This window comes from Tachyglossus aculeatus, chromosome 18, assembly GCF_015852505.1.
Source record: "Tachyglossus aculeatus isolate mTacAcu1 chromosome 18, mTacAcu1.pri, whole genome shotgun sequence".
Classification (NCBI taxonomy): Eukaryota; Metazoa; Chordata; class Mammalia; order Monotremata; family Tachyglossidae; genus Tachyglossus; species Tachyglossus aculeatus.
This window is the reverse complement of record NC_052083.1, coordinates 14,037,065-14,050,081: the sequence shown is the minus strand read 5'-3', so window position 1 is coordinate 14,050,081 and position 13,017 is coordinate 14,037,065. Positions and strand designations below refer to the sequence as shown.

General features: G+C 39.8%; 1 protein-coding gene across 1 annotated transcript in view; it reads right to left on the bottom strand.

The window, feature by feature from the left end:
* Positions 1 to 13,017, bottom strand: part of CNTNAP2 (contactin associated protein 2) — a 1,198,489-nt gene that overhangs the window by 378,308 nt on the left and 807,164 nt on the right. The window contains exon 13 of the mRNA XM_038760181.1: positions 6,296 to 6,496. Coding sequence (XP_038616109.1) covers positions 6,296 to 6,496 — 201 coding nt within the window. The remainder of the gene's footprint in view (positions 1 to 6,295; positions 6,497 to 13,017) is intronic.

Sequence of the window (13,017 nt, the reverse complement as noted above, 5' to 3'; positions counted from 1 at the left end):
TCTTTGGGAAAGAATTAGAGTTGCCATTTCCAAAAAATAAGTCTTGCTACTAATCCATATTCAGATAATGAAGCTGAGATTCGTTCAGTCATATTTACTGAGCACTTACTGTGTGCAGAGCACTGTACTAAGCTTTAGGGAGAGTGCACTACAATAAACTCATTCCCTGCCCACAACAAGCAAGATACACTGGGGGATGGGTTAGAATACAAGAAGTTTGAGATAGGAAGTAGAAGGGCTTCCATCCTTAAACATCTCCAACGATTCCCCATTGTTTTTCATGCACATAAGAAAAACATTCTCTCTCTCTTTCCCTCCCTACTTTGGGTGCAAGACTTTCCAACATCTGGTTCCCACTTATCTCACTATTCTTATCTCTTCCATTTCTGTTCTTCCTAGCTACTTCCATAACTGTTCTTCACTCCTCAACCCTACCACATTTGATCCACTTTCTTTTACGGTATTTAAGTGCTTACTAAGTGCAAGGCACTGTACTAAGTGCAAGGCACTATAGTAAGTGTTGGGATTGATTCAACCTAATCAAGTTGGACATAATACATGTTCCACATGTGGCTCATGGTCATAATTCCCATTTTACAAATGAGGAAACTGAGGCACCGAAAAGTTAAGTGACTTGCCTAGGGTCACAAAGAAGGGAATTCTAAAATTCCCTTCTCTCTTTTGCCAGAGGATGTACCTTGCCTCTTTTAAAACCCACTAAAAGACTCCTCTTCTAAAAGACATCCCTTGATTAATCTCCCACCCATTGACTCACGCCCTCCAATCAGCCACTTTATTCATTTTTGTTCCTTTAATATTTAATGTTTTACGATTTATTCTCGTATCTTTCATAATGAGAACATTATCTCAGTGGTATTTATTGAGTGCTTACTGTGTGCAGAGCACTGTACTAAGTGCTTGGGAAAGTACAATACAACAGAGTTTGTAGATACATCCCCTGCCAACTATGTACGTTTTACCTATATTGTCATCAATGTATAACTGCTGTCTCCTATAGTATGATGTAAACATCTTAGGGAACGGATTACACCTTTAATTTCATTGAACATTCCCCAAGTATCTAGTAGAGAGCTCTGCAATAGGCAAACAGTGCCTCTGATACTGTAAAAAAGTGATACCAAATTGAAAATACTCCCCCCAAAGTGGTAATTGTGGGAACTTGGTTATTGCAGACAGATGGATATTATTCTGTTGTCAAAGTTGAGAATCTGTGTGGGCTCATGGAAAAAGCAATGGCCTGGGCGTCAGAAGGACCTGGGTTCTAATCCCAGTTTACCACATGTCTGCTGTGTGACCTTGACAAAGTCACTTTACTTTTCTGTGACTCAGTTACCTCATCTGCAAAATGAGGTATTGTGTCCGACCCAATTATCTTATATCTTCCCCAGTGCTGAGTTCGGTGCCTGGCACCTAAGTGCTTAACAAATGTCATAAAATGCCATAAAAATGAACATTCAACACCTCTTTGAGGAATAACACCTCTGTGTAGACTAATTTTCAGTACTGAACATTCTTTCCTGAAAACCAAAAGAAATGGCTCCCAAGGTTTTTGCTAAGATAATATTACTTAAAATACCACACCTGATATTTCTTTGGAAGCAAGAACGCACGGTGGAGATTTATTGGAGCACTAATGGAATGGTAGCTCTAGAGTGTAGTTTGATTTATTTCTAGGTTTTGTTTAATTTTGAGAAATAAAATGGAATTCAGGATTGCAAGAGCAATTTAGCCCTTCTCTCCCCAGCAGGTACCCACACTTTATCTAGTGAAAACCTCAAGGAAGATTTTTGTATTCCCTGTTGTACAGCTGGTAATTCTAGGTGATGGAGATGGCAGCAATGAATGAAAAAGTCATTTCACTTTTTATGTTCACCTATAGGAAGCCAGGTACCTCTGTAATTGGTTTGAAAATGCTTAGACCTGACTTTGCAGTTAGCATGCATTAATGCAAGGGGAAACCACAATTGCTGGGTAAAGAGCCCCAATACTACGCATTTCTACCCATGTTCCTTAGATCTAAAACCAAATTAAAAAGTAAAAGATCAACCCCTGGCTATCAGAGCCATCTAAGTTTGCCGTGTTCACTGCTTGGAATTCCGCTCGAAGAATGAAATTGAAAAATACATTATACTGGAAAATGCAATTACAAATCAAAAATATAATGGGATACGACTACAGAAGAAATGTGTTCTCCAGGATTCTAATGCTGAAAAAAATTCACAAAATAATTTCTGGGTATAGAGGCGTGAAACTTTAGCAGAAGCAGCAGAGAAAGGAAATGGTATGAAAAAGATTGTTGAGGCAGAGGGGAAAAGGCAGGGGAAAGAGGAGAATAAACATGAAATTATTAAAAGAGATGGGTGGGAAAACAGATCGTCTTGCCTTGGCAATCACCTCAAGAGATACTAGAAAAAATATTTTTAAATGACTAGCTTTGAGAAGAGCAAGAATAAAGAGAATATCGTGTGGAGGAATAAAGGCAAACTGCTATGGGCTACTCCAACTGAATGGCTTTCAGTCTCGCCTATACAACTAGGTCAAGGAACACTAAATTAACCTAAGGAAGTTTTCCTTCCAGCTGCAACACACACATACCTATAAATATGTGAAAAATATATAAACATGAATGAATGTATTCATTCAAAATGAAGCCCAGTGTATTCGTCCTCATTCATTCAATTCATTCAATCGTATTTATTGAGCGCTTCCTGTGTGCAGAGCACTGTACTAAGCGCTTGGGAAGTACAAGTTGGCAAGATAAAAAACAACATCATTTTAACATCCTATTTTCCACTAGCTCAAAAAAGTACATTTAAAAAGTCCTCGTCATTTATATTAATGGTACTTGTGAAATCAATCAATCAATCAATCATCAATCGTATTTATTGAGCACTTACTATGTGCAGAGCACTGTACTAAGCGCTTGGGAAGTACAAATTGGCAACACATAGAGACAGTCCCTACCCAACAGTGGGCTCACAGTCTAAAAGGGGGAGACAGAGAACAGAACCAAACATACCAACAAAATAAAATAAATAGCTATGATAATATTATTGATTGTATCAATGGGATAGATACAAGATAATCAGGGTAAACACAGTTCCTATCCCACGTGGGGCTCAGAGTCTAACGTGGAGGGAGTAGGGAGGAGGGAGGGAGTAACGTGGAGGGAGGGAGTAGGATAAAATCACCAGTTCATAGATAAGGAAACTGAGGCACAGAAAAGTTAAGGACTTATCTAAAGTCACACCGCAGTCAAGCGGTGGAGCCGGGATTAGAACCCAAGTCCTCTGACCACAAGGCCTATACTCTTTCCATTAGACCACACTGTCGCTGTTTTAGCAGTGCACTGCTTCAGATCTCCTTATCTGCCTGACTCCAGCCCCTTCTTTCTACCTTATATTCTTAGATTTTGAGTTCCTCGAGGGCCAAGAACCATGTCTAATATCCACCCATGTATTCATTCCCAGAGCTCAGTACAGAACTTTGTACACAGCAAGTGTTAAATAATGACTGGAACTACAAGAGGAGACTGGCAGCCACAGAAACAGACCAAAACAGAAATTTCTACATTGGCCATCAGGAGAGAAAGCTGAAGGCAGAGACCAGGCCTCTCCCAACACCTTCAGTCCTTATTTTTGCCTGCAGCTGGGTCAATTTTAATGCCACTACTGCCACTCGGTCTAAGGTTGGCTTCCTGGAATTCTTACGTTACCTGACAAGAAACTTTGCCGGAGCAGTGGGAGAGGACAAGAGCAAAATCTGACCCCGCCATTTCTGGGGTCGACTTCTTGGGACAAGAGGTCCCTGCAGCTCAGGACTGACCCAAGGAGATGGTAACCCCAGTATACCGCAAATCTCACTCAATTTATAGACTCAGTTAAACAGCTTTTAAATTTCAAATGGAGGGGTTTTCAGAAATATGGAACTTGACATTCCCTCAAAACAATCATCCTACTCTCTCTGGGAGTAACATTCTGAAGGTAATCCAACCAAGAATTAAATAACACTGAATGACATTAAAATCTGTTAAACTCACAAATACACATCAAATGAAAAATAGGTAAAAGCAAAATCCCTTCAGAACTCAAAGTCAAGGTCACGGGAGAAGGGTCCACAGACAATATGAGTAATTTTTATAAACTTCTGGGGTAAAACAAAAAGCGGAACAAGGCAAACAACTGTTAATTTTTTGCAAGAGGGCTATATTTCCTTCCTTGCATTAATTTTACTTTTTCAATTACAAATGTAGAAATACTCTAAGTTTAAATTAATTAAAAATAACTAGGAAGCATAACTGCAGAGCAGGTGCACTGCGGAAGTGGACAGAAAAAGGAAGGTTTGTAAGAAGACTGGTAAAAAATAATTTGGGGGTCTGTTAACTTCTAATAAACTATACAAGAAAGGTGTGAGATCCACAAGCATGTCAAATGAGTTCTTCATCATTAGTATCATTAAAATATGTAGCACTAAGTGAACTCATGAGACAAACACTTCAAATAAAGAATAACATTTTAAGAGCAGAGCTATTATCAACCCATCTGATACTCATTTTAATTGCCACAATCATAATGAATTCATTTTTGCACGCATTCAGATGCCACATATGCCACAGCAGAAGTTGCATTATAATTTGGCCTTCGTTAAGTGCTAATAAACGGACATTTAAAATTAAGTTTCACCCCAATTACAGCAGACATTAGTACTGTAAAATAGTAAATTAAAAGTTTCATTGAAATACATTCTCTTGGGCTTCGACAGGTACGCGACAAGGAAAAACACTTGAAGGGGAAGTTCCTCTTTTTGCTTATGTTGGCTATTTGGCAGGAATTTACAAAAACAAATAGTGGAACACGTGGCCCTGCAGTACTTGCAGAACCAGGGAAGGCTCTGATTACTCCCGCTGTGGCAGGGCTTCAGAAGTTTGAAAGAAAACAAGCCTTGTCCTTCCAACCCTTCCACTGCCAAGATGATTTAGAGCTGCACTGAGCCTAGGCTATGACCTTAGTTTCCTCCCTAGTACTCTCCCCAGCGTTTAGTACAGTGTTCTGCCCACAGTAATTGCTCAATAATTCACCAATCGTATTTATTGAGCGCTTACTATGTGCATAGCACTGTACTAAGTGCTTGGGAAGTACAAATTGGCAACATATAGAGACAGTCCCTACCCAACAGTGGGCTCACAGTCTAAAAGGGGGAGACAGAGAACAAAACCAAATATACTAACAAAATAAAATAAATAGAATAGATATGTACAAATAAAATAGAGTAAAAAATATGTACAAACATATATACAGGTAATACAGTCAATAATTATGACTGACTGACTCCCTAGCATGAAATGAAGCCAGGGAAAACAACTGAGGTGTTGTTGGGTCCTTGACTTCACCGTGACAATCACTGGCCCCTCGTATTTTGCCCCGGTGACTCCCAAGGAAACTTGGAGCTGCCTCAACATAAGCATCTCTGAGAGACGCCTAAGTAGTCACCATCATACCACTCTGGTTAATTTGGACAGGGAGACAAAGGTCTCTGGGTTTTGCTTATGGAGCTAGGAATCTTTTGGCAGTTCTTCCAAGCTCTCCAGAAGAGGGTATCCCAGGTAGGATAGGCACAGGGAGAGGGGAGAGGAGGTGAGCCTTTGACGGGTACTTGCCATAAGGAAGTTTAGGCCTTAAGGGGTCATGCATATCTACCTGCCCAGGCCTTCTCCTCTCCATTTTCTATCCCATCCCAGAAGTTACTGCTTCAGCATCCAGAAGGCCAGTCAGTTAGTCAATCATATTTATCGAATGCTTACTGTGTGCAGAGCACTGTACTAGGTGCCTGGAAGAGTACAACAATAGAACGGATGCATTCCCTGCCTAGGATGAGCTTACAGTCTAAAGGCCAGTCTAGAGACCAGCTTCCAAACGTATTTAATTAACCCCAGCTGAAACCCTGGAGAATGAGACTTAGTACGCTTTCATTTCCACATTTAAAGATCGGCCCAATAGAACTTTCATGGAAAAAACATTTGCCCTCTGACAAGAACGTATCGCAGAGCAACAGGATTCAGATAAGACGGCAAAAATCAAGCCAGTCATCTACCTCCAAAGGCAAACCCAAAGATTTCCATTCTCATTACCCAGAAAAAATTTCCTTTTACCTTGTTATCTCTTCCTGCACATTTAAAAAGGGTTTCTTGTGGGAATCTGCACCTGCAGAAATGGTGAGGTAATTTCAGCCCCAGCTGAGGCAATAATTAAAGAATGACATTCAATTTTCGGCCTACCTGGGGTGTTCAACAATCTTGACATCTTGCAAAGGTAGGAGACGTACTGCTCACAATACTCGGCGCTGCTGGTGATGGCAGCGATCTGATCAAGGGAGGCACTGTAATTGAGCTGGAGAACGGAGACTTTTTCTGGGCTGTTGCCTGCCACAAGAGTCTGACCTTGCAAGTCATGATACACGATCGACCATACTTTGTCCTCTGGGGAGGGAAAGAAAAAGGCAGATATACATTCATTCATTCGTATTTGAGCACTTACTGTATGCAGAGCACTGCACTAAGCGCTTGGGAGATTACAAAGTCACAATAACAGATTCCCTGTCCATAACAAGCTTACAGTCTAGAGGGGAATATCTAGAGATATCAAACTGAGTTGCAGAGGAGTTCAGTGACTTGGCCAAGGTCACGCAGCAGACAAGTGGTGGAACCAGGATTAGAAGCCGGTCTTTCTGACTCGCAGACCTGTGCTCTATCCACTGCTGCTTCTCAAGAATATTTCAGAGGGAACCAAATTTACCAAGCTTTGCTATATTTGGGATCTTCTAAACAACTGGTTAGGTCACATATAGACAAACTGTTAATGTTCATGAGCTGCGACCATCTGTTTTTTAGTCCACTGTGTACTGTTATTCATTAGTTCAAGGTTTATTCAAATTTCTATTTATACCTTTTTTCAAATAGCCTAGGTATGGGGATGGTCCCTAGCTTCTTCCATTCTTGATTAAATCCTGCCTTAATTTGTAAAGGGTCAAGTGAAAGTAACAGCTACCATACCTTGTGGAGGCCTACCTCCTCTTCAATGTTTCTTGGGAAAATGGGGAACAGCTGTGGAAAGGGTAACCAACCTATACTTTTGATTTTGCTATGGGACTCCTTCTCCGTCCTGTGAGAAATCCAAGCACATTTCTTGCATAAATATCTCCTCAAAGATTATTTTGGATGAAAATTGAATTTTGTCTATGAAATCCTGAAGATTATGAACAATGTGTCTATTCCTAGGAGTAGAGGAAGCTCATTATTCAGTTTTGGGTCTCAGAGAGAGGGCCAAGGCAGTGATATTTAGCATCTCCGTGGTTGAATTTGAAACGATAGCGCATTTCACATTAACACTATTGTCCTGGTCAGGTTGGAAATGCTCCATCTACAAATGCCAGATTTTTGAGCTGCTGTAACAAGTCTTTCCTAATCCTTATCGATGCTTTATTTCTCTTTATCATTTTTGTCATTTTTGAGACTTCGGGGCCGAAGATGTCAATCTAAGTACTCTTGCTTTATGGCAATCAATCAATTTATTGAGCACTTACTCTGTGCAGAGCACTGAACTAAGCACTTGGGAGAGTACATAAAGATAGGGTTGGTAGACATGCTCCCTGCCCACCAGGAGCTTACAGTCTAGAGGAAAATATAGACTTCAAATTAAATTACAGCTATGCACATATGTGCTGTGGGACTGAAGGTAGGGTGAATATCAAGAGCTTTAAAGAGTGCAAATTTAAGTGCACAGGTGACATAGGATGGAGAGGGAGTAGAGGAGATATGGGCATAGTCAGGGAAGGCCTCTTGAAGGAGATGTGATTTTAATAAGGCTTTGAAGGTGGGGAGATGGTGGCCAGGGCTAGAGTTTGGAAGCCATGTATATGCATATAATAATAATAATAATTATTATTATTATTATTATGGTATTTGTTAAGTGCTTACTATGTGCCAAGCACTGTTCAAAACACTGGGGTAGATACCAGGTAATCAGGTTGTCCCACGTGGGGCTCACAGTCATTCATTCATTCAATCGTATTTATTAAGCACTGTGTGCAGAGCACTATACTAAGCGCTTGGGAAGTACAAGTTGGCAACATATAGAGACAGTCCCTACCCAACAGCGGGCTCACAGTCTAGAAGACTAATCCCCATCATACATATGAGGTAACTGTGGCACAGAGAAGTTAAGTGGCTTGCCCAAGGTCACACGGCAGACAAGTGGCAGAGCTGGGAATAGAACCCATGTCCTCTAACTCCCAAGCCCATGCTCTTTCCACTAAGCCGTGCTGCTTCTGCTTCTGAATACGTGTATACTGTCATGTATGAAGGCACAACAAGGGATCTCAAATATCCTTCTAATTCACTAGGAAACTCTTCCAATCCTAAGAGCATCATCTAAAGTTTGGGAGATAGTCATCACACCTGTCTACTTGTTTTGTTGTCTGTCTCCCCCTTTTAGACTGTGAGCCCGTTATTGGTAGGGACTGTCTCTGTTGCCAAATTGAACTTTCCAAGCACTTAGTACAGTGCTCTGCACACAGTAAGTGCTCAATAAATATGACCATGAATGAATAAATCACTGGAATTTATTCAGTGCTTAACACTGTACTAAGCACTTGAGAGAGTACTAGAAAGAGACACAATCCCTGTGCTCAAAGAGCTTACAATCTAGGAGACGTTTACAGAGTAGTGGTAACTACTCACCAGAAAGTGCTGCAGGCAAATATCCCAAAAGGTCTGCAAATCTTTACGCCTTACTTTATAAGATCATATGCCCCTTGAAGATAGGGAATGTTGTGTCTAGCTTGTGTTATATTCTCTGAAGCCCTTAGTACAGTGCTTCATAAATATCACCTATTGTAAGAGTCACCATCAAATACAGGGGAGAGGTCTACAGGGATATTCTACTTCAATTAGGTAATCACACAGTATGCTTTAACAAAACAAAAAGGGAGCATGCGGGTAACTGGACCTATCTAGCAATCCCTTTTAAAGGCTCAGTTAAAAGGTCTCTAAATGAAGAACAGCATAATCTTTGTCACAATCATTGGAGATATAAATATTGTTATATTTATGATTTTAAAACAATTGTACACTGATTCTGTAACTCCAGTCCCTCTTTATATATCCAAAGCAATCCACTCCCCTTACACAGAACCCAAATTCCTTCGATTTTACAAAGTAAACCATAGTGTTTCTGCTAAGTGAAATATTTACCATCACAAATAATTACTGTAAGCATATATTTTCCCATGTAGAACAGGTAAGAGAGGACATGAAAAAACAATCATGTCCAAAGTCTAAATCATTAAAATTCATTACAATACTCAAGCTCAAAAATAAAGTCCATCCATCAGACATTAGCTCAAGGTTTCCTCATTACGCTCACACTCAAACCCACTTCTTGACTAGCTCTATCTCTGTCTTCAATACATATATAAGGTGCTCAGAATATTTTATTATAAATTATTTTTCATAGTTTGGATTTAACATGCATTGTGCATACTGTCCCACATAACTCCGTGAGATATTCTGAAGCTGCACATAGGAAATTAATAAAGTGAAGGCAAAAAATAAGAAAAGCAGTGTGTGTGTTTGAGAGGGAGACAAAGTGTACGCTTGCGTGTGTGTGGGTGCGTGCACACAGATGTGCTGTGTAAGGGAAGGGGGTTTACGTCTTTTGTGAGGCTCCTTTTTTAAATCTGGCAGCTGCAATGAGAGGAGATTTGCCTTGGCAATCACGGCCTGCCAATTACCCTCAACTATATTTCAACATTGATATATTCGGTCATACCCTTATGCAACTGACTACCGAAGTATTTATGATGGTATTTGTTAAGTGCTTACTATTTTTTATGGTATTTGTTAACGCCCTTACTATTTGTCAAACACTATTCTTGGCACTGGGGTAGATAAGCTAATTAGGTTGGACATAGTCTCTGACCCAGATGGGGGTCACTGTCTAAGTAGGAGGGAGAACAGGAAGTCCAAGGTCACACAGCAAGCACTTGGCAGAGCTGGGATTTGAACCCAAGTCCTCTGACACCGAGGCCTGTGCTCTTTCCACTCTGCATGCTACTATGGTCCAAGTGCTAGATTAAATGCTGGGGTTGATTCAAGGTAGTCAAGGAGGAAACAGTCCCTATCCCACATGGGGCTCACAGTCTAAAGGTGAGGGAGAACAGGTATCGAATCACCATTTTACCAATGAGGAAACTGAGGCACAGAAGAGTTCAGTGACTTGCCTAAGGTCACCCAGCAGGCAGGCAGCAGAGCCAGGATTAGAACCCAGGTCCTCTGACTCCCAGGATCATGTTCTTTCACAAGGACGTGCAGCTTCGACAGCACATCAAAAAGAAGCAAAAAGTACGTGTTTTCTTCTGATGGTCTTTATAATGCTCAAGAGTAAAATGTACTTTCTTTCATGCATTTGTATTTAGTTCAATAAAAACCTATTTCTGAAAGAGCCAGGACAGAAAAATAAAATATAGCGAGTGTCTAGATAAGATTTAGCAAAGGTTTCAAATTTTTAATACACATTCACAGCAGGCTCGTAATGTCTCTTTTAGATCCATTCCATAGCATTTTGTGACTGTGTCTTACAGCAAATGCTTCTCTCTACTTTAGGGTTATTATAAAAAACACAACTTGCTGTAGATGTGTTTTGTATATTATTCTTAATATGCTTTCATATCATACCCTGCAATGGCTCCTCTGGAGCCATTAAACCTTAAGAGGCAAATGTTTATTAACAATTATGAAGATATCCTGCATCTGGAAGAAGGGAAGGGGTAGCCACATAAGAAATCCTCCTTTTTCATACCCTTAAATGGAAAAATTAAGAACCTTATCCGCATGACTGCAGTGTGCATCAGTAATGAAGAGATACATAATCTGATCTGAACGGCTAAGTATACATGATACCAAATGCCTCCTCAATTTTAACATTTCTGTTTCTAATCATGGTTTTATCAAGAGGCATTGGGTAATCTTGTAATGTTCCTGTTTTTCTTTTGATAAATACATCTGAATATGTAAAACTGGAGTCCAAAAAAAAACTAAACCCCACCTCATTGGCTAAGCAATTTAAATAGGTCCTGTTTTATTTTGCTTATGTCTTTGTATGCAGCACTAGGGAGAATAAAATGGGAAGAATCCAGTCTCAAGGGTCTGCTTAATTTTCTCTTCTTTCTCTCCTTCCATCCTTTTCCTCTCTTTTCTCCTTTTTCCCTTATTGCTCAACTTAATTTCCCACATAATAATCCCGCCTCTGTTTTGGGGTTGTAAAAACATGTGCAGAAAAGTAGGGCAATCATGCAAGTAAATACGGTAGTAGAATTACACACTCATTAAGTGTGACCCAAGCAGACACTCTCTGAGATTAAATCTAAGGCTGTATCTGTCTGTGAAAATGAAAAACAGAAAAATAATTCTTCTACAGCAAAAAGAAGAAAATCACTGTTATTTCCTTCAATTTCTATGGAAAATTAGTTCCTTCCTGTCAAGCTGTCTCATTTCCTTGCCTATTTGGAAAAATCTGCTTCATTTTCTGAGCATATAACACAACCTTCATGTTGATCAAGTTGCTTGTTTTGATACAAGAATAAACTGTTTTGAAATTTTAGAGAAAATGCACTTTCCAGAAATTTTCTTTTCAGGATTTTGAATTCAACCACCTCATTATTTCTGAAATATTTTCATTCAATTTTTCACAAGGCAGGAAACAATCTTTACATTTATTCACTAATTTTTCCTGCTTCCTAGAAATATTTTGATATTCACTATCAAACATTAAAAGATTTGTGGTCTTCACATCTCTTACTATCAACGTTTCTTTTACAAGAAACATAAACAACAAATTCATTCATTCATTCAAACAAATCTCGGCAGTATCAAGGAGGCTAACTCTTATACCATTCCAGAGAGCTGACCCTTCTGTTTTTAATTCTCTTCAAAAAAAGTGATTTTATCAGTCCTTTCCACCTACTGAAATTTCTAACAGAAAATTATTCTTTAATCGTAATTCCCCATCCTGCCAATTAAGCCATTTTTCTTCTGCTATCCTCCTTTCTACGGTACGTCAGTGCAGCAAAAAATCTTATTTACTGGAATAACAAAGGACAGGAATTATTTGGAATATTGGGAGAATGACAGATGTCATTCCAACATCCTGATGGTGATACACATTAAGCGCTTACTATAAGCCAAATACTTGAGAAGTAGCATGGTCTAATGAATATAGCCCAGGCCAGAGAGTCAGAAGGACCCGAGTTCTAATCGCTGCTCCGCTACTTGTCTGCTGTGTGACCTTCGGCAAGTCACTTCATTTCTCTGTGCCTCAGTTCTCTCAACTGTAAAATGAGGGTTACGACTGTGAACCCCATGAGGGACCTGGACTCTTCTGTTAGTTTGTTTTCTAGTATTTGTCCAACCTGAATATCTTGTATGTATTCCAACACTTAGTACAAAGTACTAAGTACAAAGTACAAAGCCTGGCACAAAGTAAGCAAATACCATGTCAAATATTATTTTCTATAGTATTTATGGTTAACAATTTCATAAAATACCAACGTACCATCAAAAACATAACCCCCTCTCCAATAAAAACCTCACCCTGGGACTGATGCAAGACAATCTGGTCAGACAGAGTCTGGGTCTCTTGCAACTTAAGAGGGAGGGAAAACAATACCCCATTTTACAGATAAGGAAATAGGCACAGAGAAGATAAGTGACTAACCCATCCTACTCTCTCTATCTCGATCTCATCTAACCCTCCACCATGCCCTGCGCCCACATCCTCCCTTGGGCCCAGAACTCACACCCACTCCATATCTGACAGCCCACCACTCTCCCCACCTTCAAAAGTCTCCCAAAACCTATTTCCTTTAAGATGCCTTCCCTAGCTCTCATTTCCCCTCTCCACCATCCCCTCTGAATAAAAATAATAATAATGGCATTTATTAAGT